Genomic DNA, 16080 nt, shown 5'->3' on the forward strand with positions numbered 1-16080 from the left:
TCCTGCTTGGATGCAGACCAGGATTGAGCACAACAAGGCTGCTAATTTCCCCCAAAATCATGAAGATGTTAAGGGATACAGGAGGAGGGAAGGGGAGAAAAAAGTGTTATGATACAGCAACAATGAGAAGGAAAAGAATTAAAATAAAGATAGGGACAAAATTCAAAGGTGTACAAGTGTAAGACAGCATCACTTCAGGCATATGTCAAAATAGTGTCAGATTTTTCTCTGTTCATTAAGTCAACAGTTAAACACCTACCAGCTCTGCTTTTTGCTAGCCCTGGAATTTTGCTGCACCTGGAGAACCTCTCTATGACATCAGCAGTAGAAACAACTGGATTTGTCAGCAGATAACCTCATTCAAGAGTAGGCTGAGTAACCCCTTTCACTTGTGTCACCATGAGGGCCACAAGCAGGGGACAGGTCACAGACTCCATATGGCAGGGACCAGCCACCCAAGCACAGCAGAAATTATGGGAAAATGGCCTGAATTTTATCAATTTTTCTTTTTTAAGTCACACATTTAATATTTAACAGCATTTAATACTTGTCCCCAGAGTGTGATAAAAATAAAATTATCTCCATAATACTAAATTTAAAGCATCAAATTCATATCTATCCAGCTAACATGATAGAGATTACCAGCTGTGGTGAGGAATGGTCCCAGCAAGGGAACATCTGTGCATTCTGGGAAGAATTTCCCCACTCCAGCACTTGGGGTTCTTAACTCCATCTCATTTATAGACAATTCAAAGAGAAAGAACCTGACACATGAGTGCTTTTCAATAGGACTTTGAACCTGTAACAATATTTGATATAAAATTACTGCCCAATTACAAAATTTTGTCGTGCAGTTAAAGAAAACCCAAACAAACAACCCACTTAATATAACAATAACTTGAGAATGTTTTCTTTTTTATACATAACTTTTATTATACTCAATGGAACTTTTCTATTGCAGGTAGAAGGATGAGTAAACAAGCAAACCCTTTTTACAAAAGAGGAATAACATTGTCCAACGGAGAGTGCATATCAGATTGAGACTATGGTAATTTCCTAGAACTGTATTTAGATGAAAGAATCTGGGGTTTTTAGTGGATTTTACGTTTGCAAGGGACATGCATAAAGGGACATAGCTGTGATAGGTTTAGGAGCCAAGAAGACAGACTCATCTCTCTTCTGCAAGAGCCAGCATCCAGAATCTGGCAATAAACACACTTTCCTTCCAAGCAATGTCAGCCCTGAGTTGTACCTACTCTTTGCCATTATACCAACACAGGCACATAAATCACCCCTATCCAGTCTGAGGGAAAAGTCCCACACAGACACCTTGACTGCCCTGACACTACCTGTTCTGCACTCCAATTTCCACACTTCTCCGTCCAAATAAGGCTGCTTTATGCACTTGCACACTTTCAGCAACAGGAGCAAAGACTTTGGTGAAAGCAAGCTTGTTTGTCTGAAGATTTTGGGGTTTTTCTTGTAAAAAAAAATTTCTCCCCATTTGTAACTGAACATTCCTCACCAGTCCTCACAGTCAGCCAAAAAATACATGAGGTCTTTCTGAAAAACTAAGTTCTGAGCAATGAAGTTATTAACTGCTGGGAAAGGCAGAAAAGCTTTTTTACAGCTGTTCATTGATGCACTGAATGTCACTTTACACTCTGTAGCCCCTTTTGAATTCTGCACACTTTTGGAGTCAGCTAAGAATAAACAAAAACCTAGGCAAGAGCAGTTACACTACTTCCTGAGACATATTTTGGTTTGTTTTGGCTTTTTGGGGGGTTCAGGCCTCATATTCTCAGCCAGAAATTTCTGTCCCTGGTGGAAATGAAAAAACAAACAAACAAACCAAACCAAATAAAAAACCACAAAAACAACCCACAGAAATTACCAGGTTTGTTGGTTTGTTGGCTTTTCAGGAATCCAGAGAACAAACATGAAATCCTAAGGCATTTGCAAGAGATGCAAATTGACCCCAAAGCCCCAGCATCCTTCCATTGAAGATCACAGTTATTTCTGAAAAAAAGTCTGGGTCCAGTCCAGAGTGCTCCCAGACACAGTGCTGGGAAGTGGGAAAGGAACAGCCTGGCCATGCCAGCTCCCATTTGGCACCCTGTGAGCCACATCCCTGTGTACACTTCAGTTGTGCTTCCACAGAAGGGGAGAGCCTGGTCAACAGCTTTAATGACTTTCAGAAACCTTTCACACTGATTGCTGCTCACTCCAGTTTCAGACAGGCACACAAACCCTTTGGTTTAACCAATTGGCTGTAATCCTGCAGTGAATGAGGCCAGAATTAATTTTCCCTGTTTAATTTACATTTCAACATTTTTATTCTAAAACTGTACAGAGATGCTTGGGTACCAGCAGGTGCATTTCATCTGTACATAAACCATACCCAAGCGATCCTGTTCTCATTTCTTGTGTGCTCCTGCAGGAAGGAGCACACCACTCCTCACACCCAGTCTGCAGCTTGGCTTCCTTTCCTTTTTCCCTTTTAAATGGCACAGACAGCCAATGAAGAGTCAGGTACTCACCTTGACCCAGACTTGAATCTCCACCAGACTTTCTCAGCAGGAACAACCAGGTTTGAAATGAGACCAAGTGCTTGGCAGGTGCTCCCAGGGAACTGGCCAAAAATAAATGCACTCTCTAGTTAATTTCCATCTGAGTACTACTAACATTTCTCCTTTAAGAGGGCAGCTGAAGCATTTGACTTACCCGAGGTGAGGCATTCATTTGCAGTCGCCTGGCAGACGCAGTACACAACCGGGAACAGTCAAAACCATTTTAATCACCTATGTAAGGTGCCTGCACTCTCCACACAGACAAGGGATCTTTTAGGGTGGGTGTGATTAATTGTAATTAGGAACCTACCTCTCACCTTTGATTATAGCAGTAGTCTAGACAGCTAGTGTTGCCAGAAAACTGACAGACTTAAAATTACCTTGTATAAATATTCCCCAATGCATTGGTTCTGCAAGGAAACAGACCAGAGGCTCTCTGGGAAGAGGGTTATACCAAGTAGTACTCAACACTTGGCAGGCAGTGAGGAGCAGGTAAGGCTGTTTACAGGGAGCTCTACTCAGCTGTGACTTCCACCAGGCAACTCCCTGCATTCAGCACAGAACGCCGCAAGCTGGGCGAACCGTGTCCTGGAGCCACTTCCTTCTGCTCAGCTGCTGGCACTGGAGGAGAAAAGTCTGCGGGATGTCAGCTCTGGCACAGGACCAGAGCTGGCAGCATGGCGACCCGCCATCCCATTGCTCAGGAAAACCTACTCCTTCCTTCTGCATGGTGATGCAGCTGTGACTGAAGAGGTCGGGAATACCCTTGAGTCCTGTAGCTGCGGGCTGCTGGGTAGTGCAGGCTGACGTCTGCTTGTAGCGCTCCTCTATGACTACTGCTTGCCCCTTTTTTTTTTGCTCTCTCTTTTTTCTTTCTTTTTTTTTTTTTTTTTAAGGAACCACTTGGATCATAACTTTAATCAAGACTTTAGAAAACAAGACACTTACAAAATCTGGCCAAATATATTCTAGCTTCATTAATGAATTTAAAAGTTCCCCCAAATTAGCAAATGATTTACTTAAAAATTGTTGTATTTGAAAATAGTGCCATAAAAGAATACCTTAGGCAGGAGATAGACTAAGGTTGAAACATAGTTCAGCCCCTGAAATTACATGCTTTAAATTGTGTATTTTAATTTTCCATCCCAGATAACTGTGTGGCAAGGTTGTGCATTGCTACAACAGCTTGTTCTGCTTTTAAAACAGCAGCACTTCAGTAGTAGCTAAATTGATGCTTTTTATGGGTCTATCATTTACTGAGGGCAATTGATTAGTGCCTGTGAAAGGCTCTGAGATCTAATGGATTACATGTTCTGAGCCCGCTAAATTATTTTGATAGTTTTAGGAAGAAAAAGATTCTGAATTTTGTGTGATCCAGTATTACCTTTCCCAATCAACATTTCCCCTTCACATATTTTTGCTCAGTTAGAAAAAAGTGTGCTAAGCCCAGGGAGCAGATTTTCAGTGGCAGCAAGAAGAGCTGAACATGACACCTGTTAAAATATAATGGAAAGTGAGTATATTTTTTTACTGAGAGTTTCTCTGATGACTCTTTATTTCACTCTTTATAGATTACTGCTTTAATCTAGCTCAGGAGAAGAAAATGGAAAGGTCACAGCTCCATTGAGCTTGGACTGATCCAACAGGCAGACGGCACTGCAGCTCCAAACAACCTGTTTTGTTTGAGGCTCCTGCCTCACAACACATCCTCTATGGTGCAATTTGGAAGCATTCAAGCTCAGCTGCCTTAAACACGGCCTGAACCAAGAATAGCCTTGGCTCCCGGGCACAGGTCAGGCGATGCTGAGTCACTTGCTGGCCTGGGCCCAGACTTTCCAGCTGCCTTGGGCTCAGCCTCCTTAAAGACACAACTTGTGCCTGCCGCACACAGCCCCAGCTCCAGCTGGGCATGACATCCAGGCAGGGATGGCACCCTTGCACGCCAGGGAGTTTAGCCAGATGCATGATTCCAATATGCATTCCTGGTTCATACCGCCCTGTTTCTCTCCAGCTTCGGAGTGCAGCACTGCTACTGCCTTCCTGCCCATTCAAAGCTGCATTCATTCATCTCTTTGTAATTATGAATCAACTCCCAGGCATCGGCGCACACCCCAGGTTCACACAGAATGGCAAACAATACACTGTCACGGGTTACATCAGCTGCATGATACTCTCTCATGCCTTCAGGCTTGCTAAAGCTGATCCAACACTAATATAATAATAGCCATTTTACCCGCCTCCTCCACCACCAATTACCAGAGGCTTGGAAAGCTATTGAAATGCAAATAGCATATGGAGAGGTTATTTGGAACCAGACTGGGAAGATACAAATACTGTCCTGCTACTTTCATGTAGTTTGACAGGAACGGGACTGTTATCCTGAATTTCTCTTTGTATAAACAGGGAGAGAAGCAATATTGTGGATGTACAGACACCCAAGTGTAGAAGTGCATCTTCTCCAGCATCTTTTTCTCTGTATCTGGGACCCCTGTTACTCCCCTTAGTTGCTGCAGTAGCAGAGAATTGCGCAGCGCCTAAGTGTCTGTAGCTCCGATAATACAAGCGTGCCCAACTACACTAAATCACAGAAATGCGCTCAGCGTGGGTTTGAAAGATCTTGTCCCCACAAGACACTGTGGAGCCTGCAGTTTGCTCTGTGGCCACAGATGAAAGTCAGAGCATCCCTCTCCCTGTTATCCCATTGCATACGTCAACCCAGGCGCTTCTACAGAGGGCAGGACCTCCTTCCCCCTGCTCTCTTCCCTGCCCCCCCCTCTTCCATCATGGTCTGTTTGCCTACTATCTTTTCAGGTAGTGTTTCCACCAAGGACAAAAAAGGGCTTTCTGGACCCAAGGCAGTCCTGACACTCGGCTGGAGCAGCTGTGAAACAGCAGTCTGTACCAGCTGTAGTGAGGTGACACGGGACTATGATGACCCAGACATTTCTTCAGGCTCTCAGTCCCCAGTAAAGCTTCAGGAATACCTCCTAAAAATAGGCTGCATCCTCATCCCTTTTTCTGTAGCACAACAACCTATAAATATCACAAAGAAGATGCTTAACCTGTTATTAACAACTCCTTGCCCTCATTCAAAAGAGCCATCGAGAAGAAGAGGGTCCAGCACCCTGTGCACAAGGTGAGGCACGGGCTGAGGCCAAATATAACAGCAGTTTACAACTGCTCAAGGGCAGTTATTAACACAAAAGAGACAACACAGCTGGGAGTGATGGCTAAAGGGTCAGTGGGAGGGGCAGACTGAACCCAGGAGAATATTCTTGTCAAGGTAGTGAGACAGCACGGCCATTGGTCATCCCTAGGGAGGCAGAGGAGTTTTCAGCCCTGGAGGTTTTCAGAAGTGGCTGTATGTAACCTGGTGTCCATGGGTCCCGCTCCGATGGGGCCTTTGGGTTGGAGACCTCCAGAGGTCGCTTCCAGCCAACAATTCCATAGCTCCGTAACCTCCATGTTAAATACTTGGCATTAAAGGGTGAAACTGCAGCAGCTCCTTCTCCTGTACTTCTGTACTTTCCCTGGTCCAGGGCAGAGCACCCAGGCCCTCGCCACCGCCCCATCCCAGCACCTCTGCGGCCTCCCAGCTGGAACGCGCGGCCGTCCCTGCCCCGGGGGTGCTATCCAGGGGTACACGGGGCTCCTCCAGCGCCGGGGTGCTGCTGCCAGGGGCGAAGGACGGCGGTGGCCCGGCAGCAGGAGTCCCAACCTCTCCTTCGTTTCCTGCGCGTCCCCCCATCGCTATTTGCCACCCGGATCTCACCGCTCGGGTGAACAGATGTGGGACTGACGCCGGCAGCAGCCCCACCGACGCCCGACGGAAGGATGTGCGCCAAGACCGCGTTTTCACCGAGAGGAAAAAGCCTTCAGGCGCCGAGGCTCGGCCAGCCCCCTGAGGCCGCAGAGTCCCCTCGCAGACACCCCTCCCCTCCGTGGGGCAGGGGCGGGGGCACGGCCCGAAGGGGAGGGCGGGGGGCGGTGGCGCGGAGCGCCCGCCCCTCACAGCCGCGTCCCGCCCCGGCGGAGACGGGAGCTGAGCCCGAGGCAGACGCAGCCCCTCCGCGCCATGGCCGGCCGCCGGCTCCTGGGGCTGCTCCTGGCCTTCTCCGCGGTGTTTGCCGCAGGTAGGGCGGCCCGGCCCGGGCTTGTCACGGCGTGGCGGCGGTGGGAGGGGGCGGCCCGGAGGGAGAGGGGGTCCCGGGGGACGCGGTGTGGTGTGCGCATGATCGCTCCGCCGGGCCCGGCCTAGGAACGGCGGACCCCCGCCCCCGGCCAGGGTCACCCTCCGAGATGCTTCCCCCGAGGTTTGCCAGGGTTGCGACCCCCTCGCCGTGGGGGCTTCTCGGGCTGGATATTCTTCCTGGTAGCACGGAGCCTGCCCCGGTGGGGCTCACGGGGCCGGAGAGATGCGCCCCGAGGACGGGCCCCAGCTGGGAGGATGCATCCCCGGGTGATCGAATCGGGGAAGGGGCTGCACCCTTCGGGCCCCACCCTGCGCAGAGCATCCCGACTCCGCAGCGGATGGCGGGGTGCCAGCCTGTACATCAGTGCTGGGCCACAGACGAGCCTTGTTCCCCCTCCTTCTCCCGACCCTCACCGTGGGCTCTGCCCGCCTCCGGCCCCTGCTCCCCCCGTTCGCCATGGGGCCCATCCCGCACCGGTACCCACAGGTAGGGTCGGCTCGAGCCCTGCGTTAGGTGACAGTGCTGGTGACGGACACGTTTCGGAAAGCAGCGTCTGCCTTCGGGTGACAGTGTTAGAGTGATGTTTAAGATGTTCCATGGTGCAGGTATAAAGCTCTGTAGCAGCCTGGGGCTCAGCTAATCCTAAACAGAGGTAGCCGTGGAGTCACCGTGAAAGGAATTTGGGTTTGTCTCTCTCAGCTCACTGAGTTGTTCGATTAGCGGATTCTCTGTGTGACCCAAATTTGTCAGGCTGCTGGTGGTATTTTCGCTCTTTTTTTGTCCCAGTGTTATTTCTGCAGATCAGGATAGTCTAACCCAGAAATCGGTCCCAGCTGAGCAGCAACTAGGAAGGAAAAAAAATAAATACTATTTTTAGGAGGGTAGAGAGGAAGAAATTAAGATCAATGCAAAGCTTACCAAAACTCTGTCTCCTTAAAAAACCCAACAGTACTCTTAAAAAGCTGTGTTTTTGAATTGAAAAGAAAGGTGCTTTTAAAGGTTATACAGAGAAAATAGATAGCAATTATGTAAAAGGCCTCAGGAAATTTTTTCTAAACAAAAACCCCGCCAAGCGCAGACTGGTTGGAAGATATCAGCATCAAAGCAGAGAGCAAACTGAACCCCCAAGCAGTTTTTGCTGTTGGAATAGATTAGGTTTTCCATGACTCGGCCTGGAATTAGTTTGTTTGCATTTGGTACTTACCTGTTTGTGCACCTGGAATGGTAACAGTGTCGTACAGAGTTGCATATGCCGACCAGGTTAGCGGCTGCATTTTTAATTGATGGATATCAATTTGGCAGGCAGAGCTGAGATGGTGCATAAAATCCTGATTTTAGGTTAAAATAAAAAAATCTGATTAGTCAGTACTAAAGCTATTTGCATTCTGTGTTGTTTGCAGTGTGGGCAAACAAAAATGCTGTTCTGTTTCATTTTGTAGCTCTTGGGCTGCAGAGTCCATCTCTTAAATATCCTTGCCTGTGTTTGTATCAAAATGAATTTCACTGAAACATTCCTAAGTTATTCCTGCCAGCATGAGGCTTCACAGGTAATTGAACAACATTGAGTTTATCTCCTCTCCGAACTGCTTTAAACTGCCTCTCCATGCAATCACTGTGTAAGGGGAGGCGGCCTCTGCCATTGCCTCCCTTCCTGTGCAGAGCCTTGCCGACATGGGACACACCAAACCGAGGTGCTGATGTGTGGCACAGCCTTTCCACGTGGCCTCTGGTTCCACCCCCAGTATTCCAGGAGTGGCACTCCCAACCCATGGGTGGGTACCCACTCCTCCTGCTCTCTCTCTTTCTCTCCCAAATATGTTGGAACAGCTTTCCAGCATCCTGAGAGAGCCTTGGGAGCCCTTCCCCACGTGACTACTGACCTGGCCTTTTGGGTCCATCTTTCCATCTTTGCCATCATTCTCTATCCATGGGAAAATAACAGGTGGTGGGAAGGCAGTAGGTTTCTCAGGCAGGGCATTCTATGCCATTTCTTCAGAACAGCAGCAATAGAAATCACACTTCTTGCCTCTATTCCCCAGCTTTTTTTTTTTTTTTTTTTCTTGTTCTGAAACAGTTGCTCTAGCAGTGCTGAAGACATGCTGTGGGCAGCCCAGTTTCTTGGAAGCTTAGAGATTTACAAATTACCAAGAACTAAGGATAACAAACAAAAATACTTATCATGATTCCTGCAACTGTGTTCCAGATCCACTACTGACACAAGACTGATCTGTGTCTTGTCTGGGACAGTCCAGTAAAGCAGGGGCAAACTTCACTTTTTCATTGAAAAAAATTGGTTTGGCTTTCTCTTTGATCAAATTCTAGTGCTTTTCCCTTCATTCATGGCTATGTGCTTCAGTGCCCCATCAGTGGGCTATCAGACACAGCTGTGCTGCATCCATCTGTGCCTCCAAACAGCCGCTACCCACAGCCTGTCTGCCTGTGGCTGCTGTGCTGGAAACCAGCATTAATTGTAGGGTACCAACTATTTGCAAGTGCAAATGCTGTAGCCAGAGGCAAGCATTCCCTATGCCAGCACATTGCATGGTGCTTTAAATTCATGGATCTGTGACTTTCCCAAAATGTAGTTACGTTTCATGTTTATGAGTCATGCAGGGTTAACCACATGCTTGTGGAAAACAGTAAGAGTGAAACAATAAACTTTCCACTCTTGTTATTTTCCCCTTTCCTGTCCTCAGTCCCATAAGCCAGTACAGAAATGCATTGATGCGTTTTCATCGAAAGCTTGCAAATTTGACATCTGAGGGCTTTTCGGAGGGAGCGCAAGGTTTCCTCTCGCAGGCCAGGCAGAAGGGGCACATGCAGTTTTTGTGCTTTATGTTTTGTAAGAAAATGTTGAAGAAAAACTTCACTCTGCAAATGGCGATATGAGCAGTTGGGCATGTCCTCCAAAGTTGCTGTCTCAGCACTGACAAACTATGTTGTCATCCGTGTCTTCATAGGTGGCATCTCATAGATCACCTCTCCTCTCAAGTGTGACTACCAGCACCCACCAGCTGTGGGTGGGTTATATATAGCTAATTATACTATCTAATATTGCTTTCAATATTGTAATTATAATAATTACTTAAATGTGAAAGTAATATTAGACAGTATAATTAGCTATATATAACTGTTGCACAGATGGCTGCAGTCACTGTGGGCAGCTCCCTTGCACCACCTCCACACTACCGTGCCCAATGGAGAGCATGGAAAAAACAGAAAGGAGCCACCTCTTTTCCACATGTTTTTTTAGGTGTCTGGACTCTGCTTTGCACTGGGCAGCCATGGTTGCAGCTGGCAGAAAAGGGGTGCCAGTGCCAGGTGACCCTGTGTCTCTGTGTCCCATCACTTGCTAGGGTCACTTGGCATGGATTTTCCAGGTGAGTTGCAGGGAGGAATTACTTGGAGTAGAAGAGAAAGGCTTGGTTTGGTATTGTTGTCAAAACTGAAGGAAATAGTAACATTGTATAAAGCTTTAAAAATCTTTGTTACAATAGATTATTGTGTTTTAAAGTTATAATTACCAGGTATTAGTGACAAGTCAAAGTAATACATTTAAAGAATAATTTTTACTTAGATAATGTCTTTAGTGTGTATGATAGTGGGAGAAGCCAAATTGGTTTTCTTACAAATTATCTCTGATCTCTGAACACATATGCATTAATTAAATGTGCATAAGATATTTATGTACATAGCTGTGGAAATAATTAATTTCCATGGTTCTACTTGTACTTTAAAACTTTTTCTTCTATCGACCTAAGTGATATGTGCTTGGAAATGGCTGTTTAACTCTTGAGTTTTTTCCCTCTGCTACAAGAATATGATCTTTTTCTTACATCTGTTGCAAACATTTCAGCCCGTAAAGCTCATAAACCAGAAGTGTCTATTGATCTCCTTAGTTGACTAGAATAAACTTTCAAAACTACTTGGTTTAAACCCAAATTTGTTTTCTTCTTGGAAAAATATCTGTTGGAGGTTTAACTTTAACTTTACAATTAACTAAAGGAAAAACTGGGCATTTATTAGACATTGCTTCTGAAGCCACTCTATTAAAAAAACATATGTTTAAAAAACTACGTAACACTGATGGCAAAGAGAAAAGCTTTGCAATAATTCCTTTGTTAGCTGATTGATACAATTCACAATCAGTGGAAGTGCTCAAATAAGGAAAATGGGAGAAGATGAATGTCGGACATTAAAATGTAGAACATGAAAGGACTTTGAAACGGAAACTTTAAAGTTGGGGGTCCAGATGCTGGAGTAACTGGCTGTGATTTAGGATGTGAGCACAGGAATGTGACTGCTGAGGGAACACTTTTGAGAAGAAAACAGAGTCCTGATACAAGCCCAGTAGCCGTGGCAAAGAGAGAGGTGAGTACTGCCTCTGCACTCACAGGGATTTCAGTGGAACTGCTCAGGATTGGCTTTGGGTTTGATCTTCTGAGAGCTCAGCCTACTGGTGTGATGGGGCTGAAGTTAATGATAATATATATTTAAGAAACTGCCTTGCAGTCACTCCAAAATCCTTTTCCTTTGCTTTTCAACCTTGTCTAGGGAACACGGAAACTTGCTGTGGGAGGAGAACTGGGGCCACAGGCAGAAAGCTGATGCTGAGTGTGAGCTCTGTTTCCCAACCACATGAGCAGCATCTTCAGGGAAAGGGATGGTCAGGTTGCTGTAGGGATCTGGTGCAGTCACCACATGAAAGTGTAAAAAAGCCAAAGCAAGCAAAACCAGAGGCATTGGCAAGATTTTGGAGATGGTAGCTCAGACAGGGAGGAAGGATGCCGTGAACACCATCATTCTGCTGTTGAAAGGTTGTGCAGGCTGGTACAGGGTTGTCTCCAGCAAATAAGGTGCTGGGGAAAGAGAGATGCTCAGACAGAGTTTTGCTTGCCCTTTGAAATGCTCTCTGTGCCCATCACAAAGAAGTCTGGGTAACAAGAACTTGTCAAAGTTGGAATAATCTTACTCAAATCCTTCTTCAGAAGGACATGCTCCAGGTTGGGTGTTTAGGGGTAACTTAAGTTCTGTCTCTGGGAGGGTAGAAGGCAAAAGCTAAACAAGCAGAAGAGGTTTCCAGCCTCAGTTGTAGATGGAAAAAGAGGTGCTTGTGCTGAAGAACAGATGTTAGATAGCAGATAAGATTTTGAACAGCACATTAGTCTGTGTCCATAAAGTTTTGTCTGCTGACAAACATGTTCTTTTAGGGGCAGGAGCTTAAAGAATGCCTCAATCTTAATGTTGGATCTCTATATGATCTTGCTGTGGGGTGAACTTGAGCAGCTTTGTGGATGTCTCTGTGGTGACCAGACACCTCCATTCAGGTGTTCCTGCTACTGCAGGACTTGAGTCATCTTTCCAGACAGTAAAATCTGAGTGAAAATAATGCTAGATTAATGTAGACTCATTTAGAGTAAAAACCTCCCCAGGTCCCATCCTGCCATCTGTTACACAGCCTTCCTCTTGGACCTTTGCTTAGTTTCCATTACAGAGCCTGCAGAAGTAGAAAGACCCAGAAATGGTGCAACTTTATGTAGCACATTTTGTCACCCTAGAAGTTCTTTTGGCCAGAGAATCACAGAATCAATTAGGTTGGAAAAGACCTATGAGGTCATTGAGTCCAACCTGTGACCAAAGACCATCATGTCAACCACACAATGGCACTGAGTGCAACATGTAGTCTCTTAAACATCTCAAGGGACAGTGCCTCCACTGTCCCTCTGGGCAGTCCATTCCAATGTTTAATCACGTTTTCTGTGGAGAAATTCCTCCTAATGTCCAACCTAAAATCACCATGCAACCTTATGTCAATGTAATTCTAAACAGAAGAGGTTGCATGCCCCAAAATCAAACCATCCCATCCAAGGTGATGTTTCCAGCTGGTGCAAGCCTTCTCTGAGCCCCTGCTTTGTGACCTAGCCACAGGCTGGATTCTGCTCCAGGTGCTTCTGCTGGGGTGGGTGTTTAACCTGGTCCCACTGTCCAGGCCCCAGCTACTGGTGCTGGTGACAGACTGTCTCTTGCACTGTCAAGAGACACTGAGCCCATGCCATGCAGTTCTGTGTAATTTTTTGAGGAAACTGGAATTTCTTATTTCCAACCACCACCCTCTCCTGCCCCAGGACAGCAATAAGCTTTGAGCTCATTATTCTTTTAAAAACACCCACAGATCCCAAACATGTCTTTCACTTCATGCAGAAAATAGAGCATTTTTAAGTGAGGTTAAACATATATTTAAAAAGATAGTGTATTCTTTCTTTCTTTTTTGTAATGATGGTCTTAACTGGGTGAATTATTTATACTTTCACAGAGAAAATCTCAGCCATGACAGTTTGCAAACAGTTGGGTTTGTAAGTGTTGGTGCTATTTCCTCTCTAAGAAGGGTCAAAGAGAGTGAGAGACCTGTTGCTGGACTTCTCTTTGAGCTCACTGAGCACCTAGTTTTATGTTGAAATTATTTCATGCCACATTAATAGCAAAGACTGCTCTGATTATAAAGAGAAAGGCAAGTACTGCCTCTGCACTCACAGGGATTTCGGTGGAGCTGAAATCTGTTCCTCTGGTGGTGGGGATGAAGATCCCCATGCTGGGTATGGGAAGTAGCAGAAGCTGGATGCACACCCCAAACTCCCCTTTTCAGTGCCTTCTCCAGGTTCCTCTATGAAAGCAAGGAGCCAAACTCACCTCATTGAAAACAAGCTATTGGAAAAGGCTGAGGGATGTGGCACAGCTTCTCTTGCTGTGGGTGAGCCAGGAGAGGTGGTTTCACAGTTGCCAGCTGGGTGGTTAAAAATTACCACCAGTTCCTGCACCATCTGCTTAGAATTATCTCCCTTCCTGCTTCCTACTTGGAGGGTGCAGCTCCCCACCCTACGGTCTCTCCATGCTGGCTCCTTCCCATGGCAGCACCTCCTGGATCTGGGATGCTCCAGGAGCAGCAGAGCTGGATGACCCAGAGCACAGTGGGAGTGTGGGTGGGTGAGGAGGTTGAAGACAGTGAGCAGCACCGACTGGAGTCTCAGCCTCTCTCCACCTGACCCGAATACCCCATGTTTGCACAGGGAGGTGATGTGGGAAGGTGGGAACAGCAGTGGACAGGCAAGAGCCCTGCAGTGCAGCTGTCACGACAGCACAGACAGATGCCTTCAGCCAGAGGAGAAGGCTGAATCCTCCATGCTCTCCCAGAGCCCTGCTCCATATGTCAGCATTACCTGAGTCTTCATTCCCACTACTGCTCTGTTTCTGATTTTAAATAACACAATACAACAGGAGCATCACATCCCAAGTGATGTTTTACTGTGTAATTCCCTATTTACCTACTTTTAACTACACACCTCCTCTCGATTTTTATCTGATGAAAACAATCTCTTTCCACTAGTAAGCAGGTGATAAGCATTTAATCTCCTGCTTCAGTATTCTTTGGGCTCCTGCATCACTGACTTTGTCATCAGTCGTTCTGCACTGAGTTATGAACAAAATGCTTTTCATGCCACAATTTGTTGACTGGTTTTTGTAAACAGACATTTTTGGCAATAGGCAAATTTGTAGTCATTGCTTAATGTGTAAGTAGAAATCAAATGGTTAAGGTACATTGTAATCTTTCAGGGTGGACAGCAGGCAGGAAAACATGGAAGTAGCTGTTGTGGTGTAAATCCCAGCTGGCAACTCAGCTCCACACAGCCATTTTCTCACTCCCACCATGTCGGGATGGGGGAAAGAATTGGAAAGATGAAAGTGAGAAAACTCGTGGGTTGAGATAAAGGCAGTTTAACAGGTAAAGCAAACCATTCCTCACTTCCCATGGCGGGCAGGTGCTCAGCCATCCTCAGGACAGCAGGGCTTCATCACCTGTAACAATGACTTGGGAAGACAAACACCATCACTTCAAACCTCCCCCCTTCCTCCTTCTCCCCAGCTCTATATGCTGGGCATGGTGCCATATGGTCTGGGATATCCCCTGGGTCAGCTGGGGTCAGCTGTCCTGGCTGTGTCCCCTCCCAGCTCCTTGTGGAGCCTCTTGCTGGTGGGGTGGGTGAGGCGCAGGAAAGGCCTTGGCTCTGGGTGAGAACTGCTGAGTGATAATGAAAACAGCCCTGAATTATCAGCACTGTTCTCAGCACAAATCCAAACCACAGCCCCAGACCAGGTTCTATAAAGATTACCCCCACCCAAACCAACACATGAACCAATTTTCAGCCTTGCACCCACAATTACAGAGGAAAAGGAACTTGCTGTGCTTTTGGAACTTCACTAGGAATCAGAAACGGAGTGAGCTAGGGCCCATGTCTCCCACTCTATGCATGGTAATGCTGAGTGAGGGCTGGGGGCAGGGCAGTTGGGCACAGGGAGTGCCAAGGTTGCCCCTAGAGTGGTTTCAGCTCAGATCCTGCTCCTGTCCCAAACTGCGTGTCCCTGACAGGGCTGTCTCTCAGCAGTACTGCACCAGATCATGTCTGTCTTGGGAAACCGAGCTGGTGCCTGCTGGCAGTGTTCATGGCGCTCCCACATCTCCCCTTCCCTTTCTGCCAGGGCAGTAATCTGTTTCTCCAGCAGAGGCCTGCACACAGCATCTGGTAGGGACAAACCTGAGCCCAGGATGATACTTGTTTTTTCCATCACTGAAACGTCATCTTTAGCCATTCTCTATGCTGTGCAGTCGGTTCAGTGCTGCTTTCCCCTTGGCCTCTTGCAAAGTGGTTGGGATGTGGGAATAAAACAATGATGCTGTCCACATCCTTTCCCCTTTAGGTATAAACATTGTTCTTAAAAAATTCCTAAATAAAAAGCAAGAAAGGGGAAAGGAAAACCAGCTCCCTTTCTTATCAGATACACCTTTAAGTTATTGAGGATTACACCTGGAGCATTATCCCACCGTCCCAGGGAGGGTCAGAGATTTTCAAAGCTCATATGAGGGCTGGGACAGGCTGAGCTTGTCCTGCCCTCCTTGGTCCTTGGCCATAATGTCATCATACCCATTCCAGACACAAAAAGTTGGGCACTACTCCAGACTCATCACAGGTACAAGACTGGGCTAAGGCACACCCCAGAAAGGGAGGAACCTTAAATATTTCTGCTCTAAACCTTTCAGCCTTTTGCTCCAGGTGCAATTGATCTGGGACTAATTGAAAGCAGGTTTTGGCAGTGCTGTGACAGAGCCCTCTTTGACACAAACCTCAAAACACAGCTATCATATTAAAGTTGCTTAGAAAACATCACCTGCTCCATGCGCTGTGATGGCAGAGAGCCCTAGAAACTTGGAAAGCTTCTGGAGTGCTGCTACTGAATAAAACTGTTTTGATTGGCATCTTATATTG

At 46.6% G+C, this 16080-nt stretch overlaps 2 protein-coding genes and 1 long non-coding RNA gene across 15 annotated transcripts in view; 1 reads left to right on the forward strand and 2 right to left on the reverse strand.

Moving 5' to 3' along the window:
- Window positions 1-907: 907 nt before the first annotated feature.
- LOC117244376 lies at window positions 908-6521 on the reverse strand. Its single transcript, XR_004497324.1, has 2 exons — window positions 2541-6521; window positions 908-2278 (listed from the first exon to the last, which is right to left on the reverse strand). It is a non-coding gene; the product is annotated as an uncharacterized LOC117244376 (long non-coding RNA).
- Window positions 6522-6576: 55 nt separating this feature from the next.
- Window positions 6577-16080, forward strand: part of CD99L2 (CD99 molecule like 2) — a 43996-nt gene continuing 34492 nt past the window's right edge. For 3 of the 5 annotated variants that reach the window (XR_001521325.3, XR_004497323.1, XM_033514164.1), the window contains exon 1: window positions 6577-6703. Coding sequence is in view for 3 of the 5 variants with exons in the window: in XM_033514164.1 (XP_033370055.1) it covers window positions 6646-6703 (58 nt within the window). In the remaining 2 variants the exon portion in view is untranslated. The remainder of the gene's footprint in view (window positions 6704-16080) is intronic. The other 2 variants (XM_015626103.3, XM_015626105.2) reach the window with 1 other exon arrangement.
- MTMR1 (myotubularin related protein 1) overlaps window positions 7328-16080 on the reverse strand; it is a 72882-nt gene continuing 64129 nt past the window's right edge. For 8 of the 9 annotated variants that reach the window (XM_015626083.3, XM_015626079.3, XM_015626081.3 and 5 more), the window contains 2 exons: window positions 7968-8091; window positions 7328-7607 (listed from right to left, as the gene is read on the reverse strand). In XM_015626083.3, the coding sequence (XP_015481569.1) occupies window positions 7552-7607; window positions 7968-8091 (180 nt within the window). In that variant the 3' untranslated portion in view covers window positions 7328-7551. The remainder of the gene's footprint in view (window positions 7608-7967; window positions 8092-16080) is intronic. The other variant, XM_033514163.1, reaches the window with a different exon arrangement.

This window comes from Parus major, chromosome 4A, assembly GCF_001522545.3.
Source record: "Parus major isolate Abel chromosome 4A, Parus_major1.1, whole genome shotgun sequence".
NCBI lineage: Eukaryota > Metazoa > Chordata > Aves > Passeriformes > Paridae > Parus > Parus major.